This window comes from Melanotaenia boesemani, chromosome 15, assembly GCF_017639745.1.
Source record: "Melanotaenia boesemani isolate fMelBoe1 chromosome 15, fMelBoe1.pri, whole genome shotgun sequence".
Taxonomy (NCBI): Eukaryota; Metazoa; Chordata; class Actinopteri; order Atheriniformes; family Melanotaeniidae; genus Melanotaenia; species Melanotaenia boesemani.
The window spans coordinates 31,307,323-31,333,034 of NC_055696.1; the positions used below are offsets into that span (position 1 = coordinate 31,307,323).

A 25,712-nucleotide genomic window follows, 5' to 3' on the forward strand; every position below is an offset into this window, starting at 1 on the left:
TAAATCAAACTTTCATCAACATTGGTATAAATAACTCTTAACTGTGCATACAGTCAAAACAATTCCTGTTTTATTTTATTCCTCATTTTCAGTGATCCTAATACATGAAGACAGTTTTCCACTAAACTGAAGAACATGAAGTTTCTGCTGTGGTGGGGTTAGAATATTTTTATGTCTACTCTTCAAAATTAACCCTTTGACATCCTACATTTTATCATCTAACTCTGATGATGCCGTCTGACTCCATCTGCCTGTCAGTTCTCACAAAATCATCATCATCACGTGATGTCAGACTTTCCAGTCTGCTGACAGACATTTGTTTTCTATTTTTCATGTACTGCTATAGTTAGTTTGACTTTTCTGCTGATTTTTGTCAGATGAAACTCAGCCCTTCTGCACAGATGCTGTGCAGTGACAAGATGGAGAGGTTGCAATGGTGGAGGATGACTTAAAACAGCTTCATCCATTATTGCTGCTGCCCAACATTCATTTCTAAGATGCAGATAAAATCAATGTGTTCAGCAGGCTCTTACCTGAGTCGGAGCTGTACATGTAGACGAACCTGGTCCAGTAGAAGTGCTCCAGCAGGGCCATGAGAGGCTCCTGCAGCTGGGGTCTCAGCTGCAGAACAAACTGGTTGTTGGTCTGGACGGGGAAGGACGGCGTGACAAAGCACACGTGCAGAGAGCTGCAGAAGGACATCAGCATGTTGACCGTCCGCCGGTCGTACAGGCCCATGATAGCGTACACACCTTTGGAGAACTGGGAGCAGACTGGGAGAGAGGGAGGAGCAGAGAAGAAGAAGTTTATTTAAATGAACTTAGGTCAGACTACCGAAACTGCTGCTTATTATTATTATTGTTGACTGTACAGCTGCAAGTATTGCTGAAAATTATGGGGTCAGATGAGCGATGTGGTCCCTCCAGCTTCTTCCCTAGGTCCTCCTCCCAGTGGGATGTGCCTGGAAAAACTCCCCAAGGAAGCGTACAGTGAAGTACTTGTCGATACCAAGTACGGATATGAGAACTAATAATTCCTATTACTACTCCCTGGTAAGGAGTGTGGACCAGAACGTCTGATGGCCGAATGAGTGGTTAATTGTGTGATATATCAGATTTATCATCCTGCAGCATCCTCTAAATATAAGCATGGGAAACTGTCAGAATCTTCATAAATAAGGAGGATAATGTGGTTTTAAGTAGATTTGATTCATGGCTGTGAAAAGGCACCTATACGCCCAAACTGAGATAATACCAAAATCTGAATTTTAAAATAGCACCAGGAATACTTTTGTTTCTGAATACCCAGTAAAAAAATTATTTAAATGTAAGGCTTGAAAACTATCAGGAACCTCCTAAATAAGGAGGGTAAAGTGGTTTTTAGTGGATCTGATCCATTTATTTATTTAATTAATTAATTAATTAACATTAGTATTGGCTTCTTTCATATTAGGACACGTATGCATTGCTGAGTTTGAACATCCAACATGTCACCTCTCCCCATTTCTCTGTCAGTGTGCATCCCTACATCCTCTGTCCTCTTCCTTCAAATCGTTCATTTTTCAGAAACATTGTTTGTCTTGTTTGACTTGTTTTTAAGCTCAGTTTCTGATTTAATGTGATTTTTTTACATAAATTTTGCATTTATGGAAACTCTTCTTCATCTTTGTCATCCATCCTCAAACTCAAATGCACACTTCCTGTCGTGCCTCAAATTCTGAATGTGTTAAAGCTTGCCATTTGTCATGCATGTTTACCAATTTATCTGTTTTCCTTTTTTTTTTCTTTTTTAAATCCATACACAACACAGAACACCAAAATCTTCATTTAGTAGTAACCTAGGGGATGATAGCTTCCTTATCTTCATGGCAAACAGAGATCATTTCTGTTGCTGGCTTATCTGCTGCTGTGCAGCTGATGAAGTGCAGTTTGTGTCTCGCACAAAAGGCATCATCGTGGTGGATCCCCATCCACAGAATGCTTCTAATCAAATTACTCTTCATGCAGAGCTCCTTCACAGTCAGGGATTAAGACAAAATAGTGCTCGCTGCTGAGGTACCAAAAGTCATGCTGTAAATCAGTCTTTTTTATGGGCTTGTGGGATTAAGGCTGAATCAAACCTGTCTGTAGTATTTGTGTCGTCACCCACAAAATCCTCATTTGGACTACAGGGAGCAGATTGGAACTGCGAGAACAAAACCAGCTGAGGCAGTCTGAGACAGCTGTCAGTCAAACAAACCGTCTCCTGCGTCGTTTACGTGATTCATTTGGTCTGTTTTGGGGGCCTTTACGGCTCTATCGCTTGAAGCACAAATGAAGCAAAACCACCAGAAACCGTGGGGGCAGTGTTGAGCAGATTAGCTGACATGCTACCAACAAAAAAACAACCAGAGAAGAGGATCAGAAAGAAGAAGAAGACAGCGAGGACAACAACTGTAGAGATGGCAGAAGCTTTTAACGAGTGTGTGTGTGTGTGTGTGTGTGCGTGTGTGTGTGTGTGTGTGCGTCGGGCAGAATTACCGCCACCAACCAGTGTTTGAAACTAAAGTCAGAACCCGGAAGTTAATTCTGAACTCAGCACTGCCCACTAACGGATGATTTGACACACGGAAGTATGAGGGCAGCAACGTCTGACAACGTTTGAAACAGACGCACCAATTTACGTACGTAAATGAGCATAAATGAAACTTGAGTAACACAAATAAACACGCCTGAATCTCATCTTGATCGCAGCATTTCCCATAGGTATTAGTTGTAAAACAAAGAGAAGATTGTGAGTAACTTTAACAGAGATAAAAGAAGATTTAAGGTTCTTCTTTCCACAACGATGCAACACAAAACCTTTTCATTAGAGTATTTGAAAAACAAAATAAAATTACATTTACACAACAGTGGAATAAAAACTATCCGTTCAGGAGAAAACCCAAATAGGATCAGAATGGATGTAGTACACATGCCAGGCCTCTAGTGGGCGATGAAACGTTACGACACACGCAGGTGTGCACCAAATCGTCAAAAACCAGAAAACACAACATCAGAAGCGTAGCCAACCGCTAGTTATCTGGCGCATTGAACCTCTGCGGCTTCGCTGGCAGCATAAACACTAGAAACAGGTTTTTCAGCACAGTCACAACTGGGTGGTCCGCCGTTGTTGTTGTGCTTGTCGCGGGTTAAGCAGGGTCTGAGTTCACGAGTGCAAGATGACGTAAAATACATCGTCGTCTCCAGAAGACTCCAGTTCCAGTTTACACTGACAGGACTCGTCTTGCATTGCAGGAAATTTCACTCCACAGGCCATTGTCAAATCTTTGCAACTTTATTCACCCAGAACTCTGTTACCATGGAAACAAGAGGCTAGAACACAACCAAACTTTTGAGTTTTACAGTCTCAGGGTCGTGGTGTAAACAGGATCTAAATTAAGTTAAAAGGCCAACTCTGCTTGGGAGCATGGATGTGGAATTCATCAGATTCTTTAGTTATGTTGACATTTTGGCTTTAATGTGACTGTAATGTGGCCTTTTGTTTAAAAGATTATTTTTGCCTTTAATGAACAGACACAGTGGAGATGGAGGGAGCGGGTGTGACGTTTAGGTCCACAAACAGAGCTCACCAGGGTTTGTTTGGAATAATACCATCATATAAACCTAATGCTTCTGTCAAGTGTCCAAAGCTGAATGTGTTTTTCTGGACGACAAAGTTCAATCTGCCTGTTTAATAAAGAGAAAAAACTGTAAAAGGAAACAGTTGAGGAGGTTTTAAACCATCGAAGTTGGCTCGTGATTGCGCTCATGGCAAGTTCAAACACAAGAAAGGTTATTTTTTTTATTTAATTTCTCCTTTATTTAGCCAAATAAAAAAACCTAATTGAGATAAAAAATCTTTTCTCCAAGAGTGACCTGACCAAGAAGGCAGCACAACTCCTTTTATACCACAAAGGTGGCAGCCAACATTTGGTAAATAAACTACAGCTAAGGGATAAAAAAGGCAAAGCAGTTCACATTGATCAAGAGTTTTCCTCTTGAACCCTTAAAATCAGCTTAAAATTCTCACTATTCTTAATTTCAAAACAGTTAGATATTCCATTAGAAGAAGCAGCATATTTAAAAGCTTTTTTCTTATAGAAATATCTTACATATAATTACTTATAGAGGTGCTCCCACTTGTTGATGATCATTTAATTAAGTGCTTTGATCAGCATCAGCTGGCTGCGACCGACCTTTAAAAAGTCAGGGTTTAACACATTTCTTCTGGTTTTTGTTTTAGTTTTTGTTAAATAAGAAACCTTCTCGCATAATACAACCAGTGCTGGACATGTTACTTTAAAAAATTTTTGCAGGAAGTAACTAGCAACAAATTATTGTTGCTAGTTACTTCTCGCAAAAAGTAATGGAGTTAGTAATGGAGTGACAGAATCATAAGAGTAATTTATTACTCTAGTAAGTAATTATATTGTTACTTTTTCAATAAAATGTTCATATGTGTTCCTTTTAACAGAACTTCATATTCATCTGCATGTTCATATATTCACAATAAAAGTAAATATTAGATCTGACTAATGAATGGAAGGAAACTTAATGGAATAAATTAGTGGATACTGGTAAGGTAAACATGTCTCTGGTAAGACAGACTGTGTGTCTGAATGGGACAACTCAAGTAATGATGGGAAAAGTAATAGATTACCCATTACTGTTCATTTTATCACCATTACTCCCATCACTGAATATGACGTATTAGTCTTCATCTGAGGTTGTTTACCTTATTTTAAGTTAATAGGAGCAAGCACTTTTTACTTCATCTCCTTATGTGTTCTGGTAATTCAGCTGCTTTTTTACATTTGATCGCTTGTAGAGCTCAGACTGTTTCCTGCTGTCACAGAGTGTTATGTCACTTAATTTACCAAATCCCAATTACACACACACACACTGTCCCCACAATGGGCCCCTTCATCTCTCTGTTTATCAATAAATGAATATTATATCAGCCAGCAGTGTAAGTGATGGCAGATGTGCTCGTCTACTGTGCGTGCATGTGTGTATGTGTGTGTGTGTGCATGTGTGTGCGTCCTTGGTGCAACCTCAGACCCCTGTGGCCAACACAAACATGCGAACAACACTGGAAATAACCGTTCCCTCCGGGGCCATGCTATCATGCTAACAATAGACGTCGGCCCTCGGGCGAATGCTATAATGCTAACGAGGTATCTGTCTCTTAGCATTAGCACCGCCCTCCCGCCGGGGCGCCAGGCGGCTTCTTCATCAGAGAGAATCAGGCAGCAGGGAGCTGACAGATGCTGTCAGCTCAGTGAGCCATTGCAGTTATTTGTGTTTGGGGTCAAAAACATCCTCATGATGGAGTCCAGATGTACAACCAACGGGGTGATCCAGTCACATGATCTCTAACTTATGTTCCAGACACAGCAACAGCTGTCTCTGTGTAATCAATGAACTCTGTTTGTAAAGATCATTTCTACATCTATGCTGGTTTGTGTTAACGGCTGTGGTTCCTCCTCGTAAATCTTCCACTTTCAGCTCATTGTGCCGAAGCACACGGACCTCACAGCTCCAGAGGTCAAAGTTCATTCAACTTCCATCCACCTTTCTTCCTCATTTGCCTCAGAAACCATGAAAAACTTTAATTAAATTAAACACCCACCTATGAGTAAATTCCACCATATTTTCTGTTTCAGGGTTGATTCCAGTTTCATTGTTTAAATTGAGTGATTGCATCCGTATTTCTTCATCATGCAAATCATCAGGTCCTACTGATGCCTGGATAGATGTCAGGAATCAGGGACATGTGGATGGGTCGGAACTGGATTCATCTTTACACACACACACACACACAAATCATTTCATCTGTACTGTTCTTCATTTTCTGTACTGCTTGGTCCAGTTCTGGGTCGCGGGGAAGCTGGAGTCTATCCCAGCAATTAGCAGGCGAGAGACAGGTACACCTGGACAGGTCACTGGTCCATCACGGGACCAACACAGAGAGACAAACAACTACTCACACTCACTTCTAGGGAGAATTTAGAGTGATTAATCAACCTAACATGGATGTTCTTGGACTGTGGGAGGAAGCCAGAGTACCCAGAACCCACACATGCGCAGGGAGAACATGCAAACTCCACACAGGAAGGCCACCGTTCGAACCCCTCTCCAGCCGAGGCTCGAACCAGCCAAAGATGTCTAATGTGCACCAACAATTTCAAACCAACACACAACACAGGTGTAAAACTGAGGCTCAGAGCCAATCAGAGGAGAATACCCACCCCTTCTCTGTCCATTACATCTGTTTTCTGAATCATGGGTAAGGAGGGACGAACACACACTGATACATGTACGAAACCTGGACCTGCAAAATATGAGGTGCAGCGGTGCAACCAAAAAAAAAAAAAAAAACTAGTAGCACTCGACACGTTCTAGAGCTCTTACTGTGGAGACAGCCTTTTCAACCCCGAGAGGTATAATTAGGAACAAATCCTGGATGAGAAAACATTCCTGAATGCCAGACTTAGTCAGGCTTAAGAGCAAATTTGTTTTTAAGAACTGTTGGTGATGAGGAATATTCTTCCTCATAGACAGATTAGAGGAGATTTGCATATTTCTGCCTCCTCATTGAGGAACGTAGTTAAATCTGGAGGAACTTCAGTGTGAAATGAAATGAGTCAGAAGAAAACTCAGAATCCCTGTTTTTTTTTTTTTGTTTTGTTTTCCAAACTCTGCCAACCTTGATTTGTAGTAAACAATCAATCGGATTTACACCTCCTGTCACTGATGCTCCTGACTCCAGCCATCTTTAATGTTGAACTCTCTACAAGGACACTTATGGCAGCATGGTAGACGAGCTGACCTCGCCCTCGTTCCAACATCCCGCTTCTCTCCACCTGAGGCTTTTAGACTGAGCTTTATTTAAACACAGCTTAAAGACGACTCTGTCGACAGCCGTGAGGCTCACAGCTGTGGCCATGTTTACCCACAGAGCGGATCAGCCTCCTGACACATCCATCCATCTCTGAGAAAAACAACAACCACCCTGATGTTTGCAAAGAGAGAGAAGACAAGGAGAGACTCCTCTGCTGAAGGGCACCGACGGGTAACTGAGGATATCGTTTATCTGGAGGCTTCCATCATCATCATCATCCTCTGCTGGTTCCACTCATGGCGACCCTGACGCCACTCCTGAGGAGGCAGGATGGCCCGGGGAAACCCAGACAACGACCGGGTCGTCCTGCGTTCCCATCACTCAGCCGACACGTTTGGCTGTCGCTTCCCCAGAATGACAAGCCGGCCGCTCAGAAACAGGATGGGCTGTAATTCCTGCTCCGAACACTTTGCTGTGACATTTATATTTGCAGTTTGTTTGATCTGAAGTGACGCATCGTGGGAGATTCAGCTGCGAGTCCGGGACAGAAAGCCTGGATGGGGAAAGTTAGAGATCACAGAGGAGATGTGGGAAAGGGCCCACGGCTCCGTCTCCTGGAGCACTTTTCACATCTTTCTTTTGTATTCTAAAAAGTCTAAAACAGAGGTGTCGACCCTAAGGCCTGGGGACCAAAACCGGCCCATCTGGCCCCAGGCTGAATTTGGTAAATGTAGAAATGACATAGAAGCCATTTACTCCAGGTTTTCTAATAAAAGCAAATGTAATTCCTAATTTGCCTACATGAGCTTTTATTTTTTATGTTTACTGTAAAACATTTCCAAGGCAGGGGGAGAAATTCTATAGTTTCTATCTTTCTGCCTTAAGAGGTCTCAGGTCAGGTGGTCAGGATTACTACACGCATGTGGAAATGTACACGTATGTACATTTTAAATAACTTCTAGATCTGGAATAGTTACTCTGATCATTATGTGAAATACTGGACTTTTCATCTCCAGATACAAGGAGTTAAATATTTAGTAGATGCATTGGGATTTCTAATTTTTATGAATGTGTAAATATGTGTAACATGTAAAATGAATTAAATTTAATTAAATGAATAGTAATACAAATATACACATATATATATATATATATATATATTGAGATTATGCTGAATGTGGCACCCGTGCTCTAAAACTAGAAATATTGTCTCAGTACTAAACATTTAAGTTTTCTGGTCACATGTTTCTCTTTAACCCCACAAATAAAAACATAAATACACCCATATCTGCAGCTACTATTAGATTAAAGAAAACAGGTTAATTAAAGTAATTAACATACAGTAAGTCATGGATTTAGGGCCCTAGGTGACAACTGCGAAATGTCTGTTATGTTGTTCTGGAGAAAATAGAAGAAGAATAGAGCACCTCAGCAGACTTTAAATGATAATTATCTCCAACTCATCCCACCTTTCCTCCACATGGTTCCACAACACAATCAACGTCTCATCCACTTCTGTGGTGGGAGACACTTCATCGTTACTAAAATCCTATTCGTCATTTTGTCTCGTTTCTTCACAAAAGAGTTGGTGTTTGTGAAGACAATCTTTCCAAATAAAAACAGGAAAAATACCCTGTTTCTTTTTTTTCAGCAGGATCCATAAACAGCAGCTGACTGTATTAAAACAATGTAGCTGCAAACAGTGTTTAGAGACTAGGAGCAGGAACATCACAGGAGCGTTATACTTGTTGTTTTAAATATACTGTATATATAAATCATCTTCTACAATGTTCATGTCTCGGGTTGTTCAGGTTCTTGGAGCTCATCTCCAAAAGATTTGCAGCACAGTTTTACTTGAGTCATTTTATTTGTGGTCCAAAATCCTCTGCAAGGAGCAAATCTGTTTGTACTCTAATAAATGTTGTTTCATGAGAGTCCAAATGAGCTACTTGGAAAGCCAGAGAGAATCGTATGGAGGCTTTTAGCAGCTTGGCTTGAAGAAGAGTTGGAGTTTTACAAACTCACAAATATAGATAGTGGGAAGTTTTTGTTCACAATGCATCGTGTTCAGTCTGGGATTCTTTGGTTCTCTGTTTCTGAGTTGTCATTTTAAATGGTTTTACATAGATGAAAGAGGAAATGTAGAATTTAAAGGCCACAGTGCGATAAAAAATCCTGTGTGTGTGTGTGTGTGTGTGTGTGTGAGGATTCTGCAAAGCCACAATGTCTGCTGCAGAGCTTGGTTAATTAAAATGTAATAACACTCATTATCTCCTCTGCCTTCAACTTTAATCAGTCACATGCAGACTTCAGGAGCGTCACCACCAACCATCACACAGATAAATTGGACTTTTTGGAAGAGGAAAAGACCAGAAGCTGTTTATGTTGCTTATAATTGTCTATTTCCGTTGTAACATGAATGAAGGACACATTTGTTTCCATGATCATTAAACTTGAGAATAAGTTATTCTACTCACAACCAGCTGCTGAAGTGGATACTTAAAACACTTGCCACCAGTCTTTTTTTTATTTCTTCCATTCTTTAGTCTTAAAGGCGACATGATGTGGAAAATTAGCGTTTTCTTTGCTTGAGAGCAAATATCTGGTGTGTGAGTACCAAATAAAAAGCATAAGATATGAAAAGCTGTCCTACAGAAACCTGTTCAGATTTTGAAGGTTAAGTTATATCACTTGTTGTTTTGCAGTCTCCTCCATCTTTATCTCTTCAACTAGAAGTGATTTTTCTCTTCTTACAGAAAGAACTTAAGCAATAATTGAGCTAATCATCTCTTTCGTTATTTGGTTTAATATTTTATATCCCAGTGGTGAAATCAGACTTCTGTCTGGTATTAACCTACTACCAGTTCAAAACTCCAAAATAGCATTTGTCATTGAATGCACCACCAGTACAGCCATTACAGAAGAAAGAAAAAAAAACAAAAAAACAAACAGTGGTGAAATATTGACCAGTTCTTAATGTTAGCAGCTAAAACCTGCAGCAGAACTCAGAGGAACAGCGTGTCATGGAGCTCATGTGATGGAGGAATGAAAGTCAGCAGCCGTTAGGTTCTGCTGTCCGTTTAAAGGGGATATATCATGAAAATCCACTTTTTCAGTCCTTAAATACACGTTTTTGTGCACTATTAGTGTTTATCAATGCAGCAAATTTAAATACATTCTCTCTTGATGCTGTGTATATATCTTTATATTCTTTTTGGGTCACATTTTTCAGTCTGTTTAGTTTTCTCTGTTCTCTATTACGTTTCGTTATCTATTACGTCCCAGTATTTGCTGTGGGTCTGCTAAATAAGGTCATGGACGTCTCCAATTTTGTGAATCCGCTTTTTTTTTTTTTTTTTGAAGCGATTCTGTGGTCCATGTTTAGTTATTCCGAAGTTACCAGAGGACAAGTCAAAATGTGCGGCTGTTAGGTATATCAACCCACACAATTCCTTACATCGCCCCCTGGTATCAGAGCCTCTTCGAAGTGCCTGGTTGGATTTAATTTTTCATGGAAATGTACCGACATCAGTGGGAAAAGTCTTTTTTGTTTGCAAGAAGCACTTCAAGGACGTGTGCTTCAGCAACCTCCGCCAGTATTAAGATGGATTTGCAGAAAGACTGCGTCTGAATGAATCAGTTCCTTCTCTCTATGGAAACTACAGACACAGCAAAGCAGTAAGCTCCAAATAACGCTAAAATTACATCAAGCTTTATTTTAGACATGCATTTTGTGTGTTGATATGATGTACCGGCTGTTGTTAGAATAGTATTAGTATTGTGCGTTCTGCTTCTGTTAGTGCTGTGTGCTAACTTTTAGCTTCCTACCTGAGGTTATAACTGTACTGTGTGCTAACTTTTAGCTTCCTACCTGAGGATATAACTGTACTGTGTGCTAACTTTTAGCTTCCTGCCTGAGGATATAACTGTACTGTGTGCTAACTTTTAGCTTCCTACCTGAGGATATAACTGTACTGTGTGCTAACTTTTAGCTTCCTACCTGAGGATATAACTGTACTGTGTGCTAACTTTTAGCTTCCTACCTGAGGATATAACTGTACTGTGTGCTAACTTTTAGCTTCCTACCTGAGGATATAACTGTACTGTGTGCTAACTTTTAGCTTCCTACCTGAGGATATAACTGTACTGTGTGCTAACTTTTAGCTTCCTACCTGAGGATATAACTGTACTGTGTGCTAACTTTTAGCTTCCTACCTGAGGATATAACTGTACTGTGTGCTAACTTTTAGCTTCCTACCTGAGGATATAACTGTACTGTGTGCTAACTTTTAGCTTCCTACCTGAGGATATAACTGTACTGTGTGCTAACTTTTAGCTTCCTACCTGAGGATATAACTGTACTGTGTGCTAACTTTTAGCTTCCTACCTGAGGATATAACTGTACTGTGTGCTAACTTTTAGCTTCCTACCTGAGGTTATAACTGTACTGTGTGCTAACTTTTAGCTTCCTACCTGAGGATATAACTGTACTGTGTGCTAACTTTTAGCTTCCTACCTGAGGATATAACTGTACTGTGTGCTTTGAATAAAATTATTTGACTTTGTTTTTGCCCTCACTGACACATGATCCAAATCTATTCAGTGACGTTCTTGACGCTCGCATTAGCTAATTCCTTAACAATGTTGAGGCCTTGTTTATCTTATTCATATTGTGGTAGTGTGGAAAAAGTAGTGTTGAGGGTGGGGGAACATCAGCTGGTAAAGATGGCATGGGATGGTGAAAAATACATGGAAGTGTTTGAGGAACTTATCAGTGAGGGACGAACAGAAAAGGGAGAGAGGAGGACTTGAATATGTAAGGCTGGACAGACACGTTTTACGTTGTTGACATTTCTAGTAAACTTGCCAGTAAAAGGTTTCTCAGCCGGTAGATAATCGTATCCCTGCTATCAAACTACAAACATGGCCAAATGGGGTGGAGTGGAACTCACTGCAACCTGGAGGGAGGCGGGGCATGAAATGCCTCATTCACATTTAAAGAGACTGCACCAAAATGAGTCACTCTAAAGACCAGGGGTTAACAAGGGGTGTGTGGAGCTAGAATAACCAGGAATTCAGACCGAAGCATTGCGGTTCTACTTTATATAGACCAAATTTACATGTGAAAAGTAAGGATTTAAAAGCATGTCATGTCCACTTTAACACACAAATCACAACAAGATTGGAGGTAAAAGAAGGATCAGGATCCTCATGGCTGTCCATAATCCAACAGCAAATGAGGGAAGATAGAAAATTCGCGAATAAAACTGAGGGGGAAAAAAAGAAAACTGGACTCTTGTAGACACTGCAGCTTTTATCTGAGCATTTAAACTCTGAAGGGTGATCACCACCATAAAGATCATTAGATCATATGGATGTCATCCATCCTGTGAGTTTTGGGTGCTTTTACACCAGGACATTCCAGGGATTTAATTCCAAAAATCTTTGCACTTCTGTTTGGTTTGGTTTGCTTTTACATTGAACTTTACTCAACATCGCCTCGACCATGTCGTGCAGTTCCAAGAGCTGCTTGCTAGGGGTTGATATTACCTGAAATGCCCAATGACTATAACAAATAAAGAAAGAGGCAGAAAATCCGGCTCACTGGTTGGCCAGTTTACTGCAAGTAAACAACAGAGCAACAATAAATTTATTCAGTCCTGGGGTTTCTGTTTTTACTTGATTGTTCAAACCGAATATAGTTTTGACCAGACCTGAGAGCGCTCATTCAGAAGCAAACTCTGGTCTGCTAATCGGGGGTCTGCTTGCAAGTGAACTCGGGTCCAATGTGCTGACAGCATGAAAGCAAACGGAGCATCCATATGGTGGCTATCTCACTATCTCTCCGGCTGCTCATACTGGACAGATTCTGGTGAAAACCGGATAAGGAAAAACAACAGCCTTGCTTCATTATTTACTTGCAGTGAGCCAGTGAGTGAAAGAGGATTGATGAGGCAGGTCCTATTTAACTTCTTCTTGATCAGTGGTCATTTCGGGGAATATCGCCTTCAAATGGGGAGATGTTGGAACTGCATGCATTGCCCTCCATGTGGTTTTGGAGCAGTTGTTGTGTCTGGAAACTACTGCACCGAGCAGCTGAGACCGAGATGTTTAACTTGTGTTTTGCAGTATAATTGCTGCTGCTGTTATTCGTGTTTTCCTCAGCTTGATTTCTTACAGTTGCTCCTCCCCTGGTCAGGTCCAGCATTAACTTTCCAATGTCCAAAATAAAGATCAATAATTAAGTATCCAAGAGAGCCTTATATCCTCCGTTAAGCTCCTCTTAGCAAAGCAAATTTTTCAGCTGAGTCCATCTTTCTGCTGCCACGATGCCGGGCAAGATAAGTTAATGAAAGCAAAGAAAGGACCTTGTGTTTGGGTGTTTTGTCCAGAGGATGGACTCATTTCTGTCTGAGTCTCTTTCTAAAGTTTCTCATGTAAAGCTGCTACATATTGAATGACTGTACTGTTGCTTCCATCTGGTTCTTTTTATTTGTCCAACTTGTTAGACTCACAACCAGCTGCCATCCATCAGCCTCTGAGGCAGGGTCAGACTGAAGAGCAGCACACTGTGTGATAATTGTGAATTCGGTGTGATGTGTTTATCTCAGATTTTAAATCAGCCTTCCTGCAGCCAGAAGAAACTTGTCAGCACACACTGAGCGGGTTGGAGCGGATCGCTCGAGCGGCCACGTGGAGCTCATGAATGAAAACACAGAGCTCTGTCTTTCTGTGACAGCTGTTAAAACAAACTGCGTCCTGCACGTCGACGGCAGCATCGTGTTTCCAGGTTTCAAGTCGAACCATCAAAGGCAGAGATGTGAGGCTTCCAGCCGGTCTCCCAGAGCCGAGCAGCTCTGCTCACCCCTCTCAACCTCAGACTCTAATTAATGTGTTTAGTAGCAATACTGAATAATAGATTAAATGGCTGCTTTCCTTGGGGTGATAAACTATTCTCACACACACACACACACACTTAAAACATAATGTACTGCACACATGGGTATGCTGATTCAGACCCAAACACACGCGAGGAGTGCCTGAGAACACATATACATACACTAAGCTCAGAGTCATTTAGGCAACCGTTGCCTCAGAGGCATCAATGCAATAATCCCCTGCTGAACATGCAAGTCTTACACACACACACACACCTGAAGACTCGCTCCATGTGCCATCCCCCAGTGGTTGCAAGTTTAATTCCCATCTGTTTTCCCAGTCTAAACCTTGTCTCCGGTGCCTTCATGTCTACATTTACTTTTCAGTCATCCACAGAGATTTACCCACAGTTCCCTCTTCCCCCTGCTGGCAAATCAGTTCTTCTTCAGGTCAGTTAAAGTTTAACCACCTGGATGAACAGCAGAAGCTTCTTCTGCACCTGAGCAAACCCATAAAGAACCTGCTGGGGGGAAACAAAAGCTGCTGACATCTTTATCTTTAACCTGTTAAACTCTGGCCCATATCTTCAGAAAAAAAAAAAAAAACATAAAAAAATATAAAAAGACCCAAAGTTAAATGAAGAAACACGCCACAATAATAAACATATTCATGTTCTTGGTATCTAGGGACCTCAGAGAATGGATTCCTGATGTCAAAAATGTTGTGTTTGCCACTGTATCAGTAAACTGAAAAAAAAACATAGATGTGTGAATTTTTCTACCATCACCTTTCACCATCTGTACTCAGCTGCCCTGACTCTGTGTATCGGGCTTTACACACAGGAGGCAATACTTACGATACTTCACGCAATTATAGAGATGTAAATGAAAAGGCGGCCACTTGGCACCAACGTGAATTGGACTGGTTTGAAGATGTCAAAATTCCCTCCAATATCAAAACCAATAAAATTTCTTGGAGAAAAGAGATCTGAGAGTGTGATGCACGGCACTGCCACCTTCGTGTCCCGTGTGTTCAGCCAAAAAAGGAAAACCAAGGAAACCTTTATAATCCGGTCTCCTGGTCCTCGTTGACCTTCAGGAGAAATAGTTAACTTCAGACTACAAAACTATCATGTTTTATTTGAAAAGTTTCTTATTTTAATCAGTAAGTTTATAATGTGAAACTAGCTGAATTAGATCAGATTGGTTCCGATTTTTGCCAAATATTTTAATCAAATTTTTATTCATTGACTTTCAGTGAGATTTTCAGTGTCGATAAACTGATGAAAACTATCCGCCAGTGAATTTACGGCTAAACGCAGTGTTTATGTGTCAGGCACAGCACAGTTTTGACCAATCACAGAACTGACAGCGTCATTGTTTTTCCTATAAAGACACATTTTTAAAAACAATATTCCAAGCTGGATGCTTTCAGGATGTTTGCATGTTATTCTGGCACTTCTGAATTTTTGTTACCATGACAACAGAAAATCCATTGATATGAACAGTTGATTGAGCTTCACAAATCCCATCTAATAAGGAAAGGAATGAGGCCTCCAACAGTTGAGCTGAAGAGGAAACACTGAGGATGCAGGGAAGATGAAAAATAGAGAGCAACGAGGAGTAAGCTGAACCAGTTTCTTCATGTGGATTGTAAGAAACCTGGCAAACGCTGGAATATCAGGAATGCTTCCCCAAGTCGTGGCTACACATCTCCACCTCCGCTACAGCTCTGACTTTCCATCAGTCTGTCAACATGGAAAAGTTTTATCCTCAACTTATACTACACGGAAGATGATTAAAGTACTATTAATTGTAAAGTCCTTGTTTTTAGATAGAAGTAGCTCTGTTTCACTGTTGCATCTTATTTTCTAACGAAGAAGCCAGCTCTGTACATTGTTATTTGCTGGAATTTAACAGTAGACACATATTTTTTTGTTTTTTAAAGCCTCAAATCCTGCAGATTATTTCTGTTTTTTATTGTTATCATCTGTTTTGTCTCATAATGAACCGAAAATCATCGTCTTCCTGCCTGAGACTCTGGCATCTGATATTGTTTCTGTTTGTCTGACATGAAACTAAAGGATTAAGATTATTAATTGAAGATAATCCCTTCGTCTCTGCCGCCAGGCCTCATATCTCCACACCAGCTCTCCCTTCTCTTCATCTGTGTTGTTGAAGATAAATATCTTTCCAGGCGACACACATAGCTTTTTTTTCTCTTTTTTTAATCTCAGTACTTTATCCTCATTCCACATCTGAGGCACTCGACCGGGCGTGTAACTACAAGCAAATCCTCAAGGGCAAACCAAGCCGACCCGCTTCTTGTTCACCGGGTTTCCTGCCTCCGTCTTTCCCTCACAACACTTTCTTTTTCTACAACAATAAACAATAAATAAGGAAAACTGTGGGCAGCAGAACATCCATGTTCTTCCTCCTCTGTTGTCTGTAAGCTCCTGATAAGCTAAGTCCTGGCAGCGAGACGGAAGCAGCAGCGTTTACCTTCCCCTCCGTCTCCTCCTCCTCTAATCTTCATCAGCACTGGGAGGGTGGTTGAAATGTATTGGCTGGCTTTTGTTTGACAATTAATGGCACTAAGCAAGTTGCTGCTCTTCACATTCATACGTACATATCGATGCTGGACACAGCAGATCAAAAGATGGAGCTGCAGGCCGACGATGTTGAATTTCCATATTTCACTTAATAACTGCAGATATTTCCTGTGTTCTTCATCAAATATACACTAGGTTATCTACAAACAAATGAATCTACTAGTAGCCTGTAAAAGCTGGCACAGCTTCAGTGATTCTCTTCCCTCTTTCAGAGTTGGAAGAGAAAGTTAATTAAAATGTTCATTCTTGACCGAAACAGCAGGTTGTTCCCCATGAACTGGAAATATTTGATCAGGATAAGTTCTGAACCCTGATAATTCCAACTCCTCTTGTCCAGTTTCCCAAAATGTTTTAACTCTTTAATTTCCTGCTTTACCATTTGGTACACACATGTCAGTGACTATGATGAATGTTATAAATGAGACTTGCTTTGGGACTGAAATATCAAAAATAAATGTTTGTTACCCCATTACGATTTCAAAGGTTGAAAAATTTAGAAAATAGAAAAAATATTTTTGTTATTGTAGGGTTCATGCATTTGGGTTCATTTGTTTAAATGTGCTTAAGATCTTTTACTGTGTTGACTATTCACTTATGTGTTCACAAAATTCACCTGCACAGGTTTAGTGCTCCACATTTGCTTTAAAAAACAAGAGCGAAAGTCTGTTGAAAAAGCAGAAAATATAAAAAGAAAACCTTAAAAAGACCTTCAGAAAGCTGGAAAACAGATTGAGTATGGACTGAAAACATTTTAAAACATTATAGCTAAGACATGAGGACTGGGTCGGGACTTTGACAGCACCCTGTATCAGAAATGCAGATTTCTAAGAACATGAAGGTTTAAAATTTCAGGTTAACTGAGAATTAAATGCTGGATTAAAAAAGGGAAAACCCAAATGTTTTAATTATTCTTCAATTGCAATATCAAAATTCACAGAGGAGCTTTAGATTCTACAGCAAGGAGCACGTGTACAGTCTCTAATGTATGTATAGAAACTAAATCCAGGCACTGTCTCCTGATTGTTGTTCCGCAGCAGCTGATCTAGAGAGGAATCAAAACCAAAGACTGGAAAAAAACATGGAAGTGGTCATGCAAAAAAATAACTGTACACGTATTTGCTGCCACTTTCCAGCCTCAGTCAGAAGAACAAACTGTACAATTACAGAGTGAAAGACACTTGCAGCCGATGATGAGACGAGCTCTACTTGTAAATTTATCATGTTCCACTTGTTTGACTTATGTTGCATTAAATGTTCATAAAGCCTCTCAGCTTGATTCTACAGCGGAGAGAAGCAGGTTGACACCAGCTCACTGCAGCTGCTCTGGCCTCTGCTTTAATGAACATCATCACAGCTGAAGCTCTGCTGATGTTCATTAATAATAATTCAGCAGGGACATGGAGGTGGAGCCACATGAAGTTAGGAGTAATTCCTGTGCCCTCAAACACACCACACACACTAAAATGTTGCTGATGTTAAAGGAAAGGAAACTGGACACCTGGTTTTCTCTGGAAATCTGTGGAACTTTGAGTCTATGTGAATTATAAATCACCTCCAACTGTGAACAGCAGATTTTTCTCACATCTGGACCATTTGTGATGTTTAAACTGAACCTGCCTTCAAGGTTTCGTTGGGACCTCTAAGAACATCGTTTAAACTGAGTCTGGAGATGAACATTTTACAGTTATTATGAAACACAGAAGAGAAAAACTGTGTTCCCATGTTGTTCTCAGATCTCAGGTTTCCTAATCTTACAGTTTTCTGTCGTTACTTTTCATAAATTAACTCCCGGTTTGGCTTCAGGAAGCAGAACCTTCACTTAAATCTGCAAGAATTCTTTTGCTCAGAGAGTCTTTTAAGAAGTTGTAATTTTGACATGTTTTGACTGGAACTTCAGTCTTCTTCAGAATTGTCATCCAACATGTGTTGTGATGCGTCTTTATCAGCTGATGCTATCCCGGCGGCGTGACCAGCCCAGCGATGTGGCAGATTTTTGCCCGGTTGGCCCCTCCTCCTGCCGACCAGTGGTCTTTGCAGGAGAAAATCTCTCTAAAAATTTACAGAACAACAAACTGCTCCAAACAAAGTAGAACATCTCACACCTCTACATTAGCTTCCTGTGTGGCAAAGAATTGTTCTTTGAAATGTTTCTGCTGGTGTACGAGACTCTGAATGGTTCTGGTCCAGAATATAGATCTGATCTGATCACACGGTCTGAGCCACCGAGACTTCTAAGATCATCTTGATGAAGTTTGCTTACATCCTAAGTTTAAACTGAACATTTAGCATTAAAGTGGATTGGACTGTTCATAGAAAGTGTCTTATCATGATCATGAATCCTGAACATACACTACATTACCAAAGTATTGGGATGCCTGCCTTTACATGCATATAAACTTTACTGACATCCCACTCTTAATCCATAGGATTTAACATGGAGTTGACCCATTACTTGCAGCCATAACAGCTTAAACTCTTCTAGTCTTTTCACAAGGTTTAGGAGTGTTTATGGAAAATGCTCCTATCAGTCTTATAGTGATTGCTTTCTTGTGAGATCAGGCAGTGATGCTGGACACAAATCCCTGGCTTGCAGTCCCCACTCTCATTCATCACATTCATTCAGGACTCATCAATCTCCTCCAAGCAAACCCACTAATAAATTCTTTATAGAGCTTCTTTGGAACACCTAAACTCAACAATTTGAAGAGATGGCCCAATACAACCAATCCATTGGTGTCCCTTGGATGCATGCTGTAGAGCTTTTGCCACCACTTGGGGGCAGTATCAGAAACTTCTGAGATGCTCCTGGTTGTGTCGATGGTCCTGTTCATCCTGTAATTTCACAGAGCAAAAGACAGAAGTGGACTAAGATCTGCTTTGTATTTCTGTTTTTTATGCTCAGTAATTTTTAATACTTTGTCTTTTATGGAATATAATCCATCGTCAGCCTCTTCCAGCTCTAACCAACATGTAACATTGTTCCAGAGCCTCTAGCTCGTTAGCTTTTTGGAGGACTGCATGCCCGTATGTCTGTGATGACACAAAACGTCTGACAGGGGCAGATGGATGCCTCTGAAGAAATGAAAAAGCTCCAATGCTGCTAGTTTTACTGCTGATTGTAATTAAATGCTTGATGCTTAGAAGGCCTTTTTTGTGTAAAATCCTGTTTGCTTTTGTCCCCAAAGGTGGATAAAATCAAAGTGTATTACAGCTGATAAGGTTCAAGATGGAATTAACATTAAAAACACATCAGGAGGCTATAGCAGGAAAAATAAAACTACTTGTGGAGAAGATGAAGCGAAGGCTTCCCCGATGCTATGTGAGACATGATGTACTTCCACTCCAGAGACGGGTCACACAGTGTCAAGCCTCAATATCTGATCACCAGGTAAAAGTGTGGCGTTCAGAGTTTAACGTCACCTCAAATCAAGACGAGCTTTCTTCGTTTGCATCTGGGAAATCCATCATCATCCTGCAGATGAACTTGTGGTTTAACAGCCTGAAAAATGACCTTAGTGAAAAGAAACTGAACCTCTCGGTGTGAAGACTTTCTGCCATTTTTATTTCACCTCTGCTGACAGATAAATTTCCGGCCGCTCAGCCAAAACCCATGAATTGTTCCATCCTGGATTTTTATTGGGCAGCAGGGACTTAGTTCATAGAGCCGTCAGCACAGCGGGGCTTGTGTTAACACAAGGTCACACTGGGGTTGAAGCTTGATTCAGAACCACGTTACATGCTCTACTAGCCTGAGATGCTCACTCTTCCTTGCCTTCCTCTCTATTCCATTCATTTCACTCCTATTCAGTCCATCTCCATTCAGTTCAGTCTGATTTGCTGGCATGAAGGCGGCATCGTGCTGGATTGCCAAAGCAGCTGACTTCATTTAGGTTTCTTTGTAAGAGGATGTGTTTATTATTGCAGCAACATACTCAGCAACATCCAGATCTCTCTCTGGCTCATCCTTCCTCTCCTCAGCTGCTCTTCTGTCACTGTAAAGATCATCATCGCCAACCTCCGTAGCCGTGACTTCTCTCAGCTGCAGTCGTCGGCTCATTTAAGGGCTAGTTAAACATTTTGCCCAGACTGAGATGAGACAGTTGATGCTGCTCTCATTACTCCCAGTTTAAAAGGCGTATTGTTTTATTTTTGAGATTTTCTCCTTCCTTCAGTGTGTTGTGTAGCTGCACAGTTAAGTATCCTGAAGAATTATCCTTTCACACAGAAGACTGAAACATTCTTTGAAACATTCCTTTCCTCCATAGTTCTTCAGACCTCTTGAATGACTTTTTGGAGCTCTTCGGCGGATGTTGGCGGTCTTTTGTTCCGTTTTTATCAAGATGATAAAAACTGAACTTCAATAATGTTGCGTACTTGTCTGTATCTGTGTTCTTATGCTCCAAATACCTGCATGTGTACTAGCTCCGCCCATTTCACCGAGATACATCTCACTGTCCCAGAATGCAGTGCATCACAAATGGGAAAATGGCAGAGGAGAAGGCTCATAACTTTAGGTTTTGTTTAGTTTGTTTTGTGTATCCGCCTCCTTAGCGTCAACGTGGTTAATGCCAGCAGCAGTTGTGAGCACTGCTCAGCACATTTTTAAACTTCTATCTTTGGAGCTCATGCAAGTTTTTCAAGGGAACAGCTTTAATGTCATCATCATCAGTTTATTTATAAACCACTTTAACACCAGAAACAAAGTGATGTAAATCTCAGATCAAATAAAAGCATAAAAACGCTAAACGATCACAAAAGAAAACCAAGGAAAAACTAGCTGAAGTGTGGGAGTTGGCTGTCAAATGGACTTAATGTAGGTCGTCACATAATTTAGGGGCATGAGACCCGGTCCCTTCTAAGCATCTACTTCAAATTTGGGACGACCAGAGGACGCTAGTCAGATGACCTGTAGGGCCGAGTGGGAGCGTGGTGGTGGAGGAGCTCAGATAAATGAGGTGGGACACGACCATTTAAAGAGTTAAAAACAAACATTAGATTTTAAAATGGACATAAAGTACACAGGCAGCCTGTGGAGTGAAGCTAGAACAGGGCTATGTGCCCTCTTTTTCAGGATCCTGTTAAAAGCCGTGGAGTCCTGAATTAACCAGGAATCTCTTCGCCTTAACTGCACATCATCTGCAGTATGATGGAAAGAGATGCCATGTTTTCTGAGACCCTAGAGGAAGAAGATGCAGTTTGTATTTCCAAGTAAAACTTGTCAAGACCACAAGTACGTGCTTAGTGTACTTAGTATTGAGAGACACCTGTTGAGGTCTTGGTTCTGGGGAGGATCCATCCCTCCATCAGACCTGTTTCATCTGATCTTCAGTCCAGTTCTTGTGTCATGTGACCTACCTCAGCTTTTTCTCCTTGTTTCTCTTCCTTAAGAACGGCTTCTTGACAGCCACGTTTCCATGGAGACCATTTCTGATGATTTTTTTGGCCAACAGCAGATGGATCAACTGAAGGTCCAGATGCATCTCCCAGATCCTGGTTCAGGTCTTTGCTGGATTTCAGATCTTGTTCATCTGCTGTAGATAGTTTTTAATCCTGACTCTTCTTCTTTTGTCCTCCATGTGTCCAGTTTCTGCCTCCAGGTTTCCAGCTACAGCTGTTTGGGAATCACCTTGTTGCTACTAAAAAAGTTTTCTATCTGTTAGACTGTCTGATCTTTGCTGGTTATCAGACATGAAACTGGAAATTTGGTAAGTATGAGAAAACAAGGTTACAGAATGAAGACAAGTCGTCTGAGGGGTCAGTGCTTCAGTAAAAACAGTAAGATGTGAATGAGACACGCGGCCCTTGGGCTGGTCTCAGGTCAGTTGTGACTGAACGTCAGAGACAGGCAGCTGGCTCTGCATTATTTCTGTGCCAGTCTTTATGATGAAGGTGCTGATATAAACAGGCAGAAGAGGAACGGATGGTGAACTGTTTTGGTTTGGACTGCTGATGCAGATGCATTTCTTATTTAAGATTATTTTAATTTTTATATAAAATGTGTTTTTTTGATAGAGATGTCTGTCCAGTTTTTGCTGTTGGTCAAGTGGTGCATAAACTAAGATGCGTCTGTAACTCCCAGATGGATCCTCATGATTTTTAGTTCTTGTATTCATATTACTCATGAACAAGGAGGTCCTGTAAGTTTTGATTTAGTGCACAGCTGTAAACAGCAGGGCTGAACAAGGTAAAGGTTTCTGCTTGCATGCAAGTCGTGTGGCTAACATGAGGTTATAATCATCACCGCAGCGCAGGAGGGGCAGTGGTGATAGCTGTCACTTCTAATTACTCCATAGTGCTGCTGGATCACCAAGACCCTTTATGACACTATAGCCTTAAATTTCAGAGGAAGACAAAAATGCATCCACATCAGAAGAGCTGTTCAATGCTCCTCTTCTGCAGCTTTGGAGCACCATGAATGTCTGAAACTGAAGCCACAACCACACAGAGATAGAACCAGATTAGTTTAAAAAAAAAAAACAAAAAAAATAATTTGCATCTGGAGCATTTCAGAGTAACAGCTGACTGAAAAGCTGAGAGCAAAATTTGTCAAAGTAAAAATATGTTATTTTCTCTACATAATGTTCAGACTTTGGTTTTTGTTCATTTGATTCATTTGCTGTGCTTGTGTGTTCATTGTTCGTTTAAAGGTTTGATTAAGATGTGAATCACAAACATTTACTTTAATAAAAATGCATAAAAATAAGACTTTCATGAAAACACAGAATAAAAACTGCTAATGAAGTTAAAATAGAAGTTCAAAGTGATACTAAAGGAAGAGCTGCTCTTGGAAAGAAGCCAACTGTAAGAAAAGAGCCGGCCCTCTATCGCTACGATGACAAATTTCCCATGAACACAACTCTATGATGTGTCATCCATCCACTGGCTGCTGGCTTTAGCGTGTTAATGATCTGAACAAAGCGCAGCAAATGAGAGAAATTAGCACGAGGTCGACATGTAAAAGGAGAAACACAGCTCCGTGTGTGGTTGGTCAGGTTAGTAAGCTCCTTTCTACCTGAAAACAGACTGTATCTCAGTATTTTCATGAAAATTTTTAAACAAACTGTCATGGTTCATGTTCTTCCAGGCTCTAGTGATTGCTTTCTTAATCAGCTTCATTCGTTCCACCTGGGCTTCCCTGATTGCTCACTATCCTCGACTGTGCTCAGACCTACTTAAACTTGTTCCAGTCTCGCCTTCTCTACCAGATTATCAACAGTCTTGTGCCAAGCTGAGCGCCAGCATTTGTTTTGTAAGTTACAGTTTTCTTGTTTCTGACTGAGCCACGTCCTAGGATTACCCTCACCTTGCCTTCAACAGATCTCCGTCTCCTTGTGATTACCTGGACACTGACCTCTGCTCCGATCTATGACCACCGATTCTCACCTTCCCCTTGAATAAGTATCTTGACTTTTGCCTCTCTGTGTATGACCTTTACTTGTTCTCGTATCTATGCATCTGGATATGTGTTTTCAGATCCCAGAACCAAGCCGTCTGGGAGTGTTTCCACCCCATGTGGCCAGAGTGCCTTCCCCGGATCTGATTACAAACCCTCATCCTCTCTCATTCCTCACAATAAATCCGCTTCTGGTTAAACGATTACTCTTGTGTGGCTGAATTTCCGGGTCCTCAGGGTCAACTATTACAGAAATGCAAGAAATTAAGTTCAGGTGAACTTATAATAATTTTCCCTGGGAAAAAAATATGGCTAGTGAAAATTTTGATATTTGCTGATAACTTTCCAAATCTACAAAAAAAAAAAAAAAAAAAAGACCTGCACATCTTTGCAAACCTAGACTTTCTGAGCAAAAATGAGGATTTGATTCAGAAGGGCTGGTGTGAAGGTGGGCTATTGGATGGAGATAACCACCATCACAGCCCATATGTCACAGCTCATGAGGTCCAGCCTCCACCCAGTGGAGTTTACACAGAATGAAAGCAGCTTTTCTGTGGTCTGGTACAGATTTGGATTTTATTAAATCAGCTTTTCATCTGTTTGAGACCTCACACATGAAGATAAATCAGGAATTAACAGTTTTGATCATACTGTATGTGTGGTGGCTCCAATAATCACAGAACGCAGACATAACGATGCTGTCCCGCAACGGATCTACAACCTAGTTCTGAGCCAGAGATCTTGTGTGATCTAAGAAAAATGAACCATGACGACAAGTGGAAAACACATCACTCAGCATGGAAGAGGACATACATGACGAGGGAATGATGGTGGTCTTGGGATTACTGCTAACAAAAAATTCCAGAACTGAAAAAAACATAACAGACTGGAGGCAGTGTGAACACGGATTTTATATCCTTCCTTTCTCCCCAGCTAGCTCACTCTCTGATTGTGACTTGGAATGGAAAGTAGCCTGAGATCTGCAGAGTCACAACTCAGGAGTCGTCTTTCCTCACCCATGAAGATTTTTTGCTCGTAAATATTGAATACGTTAAATATTTACGATTGTCAGCCATGACCTGTTTCGGAGTTTATTGTCGGGACAAATTCGCACTTAACACACCTCATGCCACAGCATAATTTTAAAGAAAAAACTTAAGACTTAAGATAATCAGGTGTTTGCCGTCCTTGGTCGGGAAGGATGAAAATCGGGACAAAAACCGCCCAATAATTTTTATGTGTGTATTCAGCTTAAGATCACATCAGAGAGGAAACACAGCATTACGAAGCCTGATTTGCTCTCGTTGCAGGTGCTGAAGTTGCAGCACTGACGCAGCTGCAGGTTTGTTATGAAGCTTGTGTCCTTCATGAAGTCCACATGAGCACAAATCCCCTCGTAGGGCTTAGCTACTCTCCCACCAGCCCTCTATACACAGATACACATTGTCTGCACTGTACACAGTAGATGTGCTGGAGGATTACATCACTCAGTCCACAGAAGAGACACAACAGGATCAAAATAGAAAAAAAAAACATGAATAAACTGAAATCTCTGCTGTCAGTCCTGAATTAGCTGTTATAGTTTTTAAATCAATATTTTCCATCAGTAAAATGATGTAACTGATTAAATTGAAACAATCAAGACGAAAACTGGAACGATGGACAAAATAAAGAAACACAAGCAGCTGTTGTGTCTTTCTCATGTTTGATGTGTGTCTCAGTCAGCAGGATTATATATTTCACCAAAAAGGATTAAGCACCACTTTTTTACATGATATACACTCCCTGTCCACTTGATCAGCTCCAGCTGATCAACTGCTTGTTAACACAAATATCTAACCAGCCAATCACATGGCAGCATGTAGTCATGTAGACATGGTGGTGACGACTTGCTGAAGTTCAAACTGAGCAACAGGATGAGGAATAAAGGAGATTTAAGAGACTTTAAACATGGCATGGTTGTTG

General features: G+C 40.8%; 1 protein-coding gene across 1 annotated transcript in view; it reads right to left on the reverse strand.

Moving 5' to 3' along the window:
* LOC121654514 (glutamate receptor 1-like) overlaps positions 1-25,712 on the reverse strand; it is a 157,111-nt gene that overhangs the window by 86,648 nt on the left and 44,751 nt on the right. Inside the window, exon 3 of the mRNA XM_042008688.1 lies at positions 534-773. Within this exon, the coding sequence (XP_041864622.1) occupies positions 534-773 (240 nt within the window). The remainder of the gene's footprint in view (positions 1-533; positions 774-25,712) is intronic.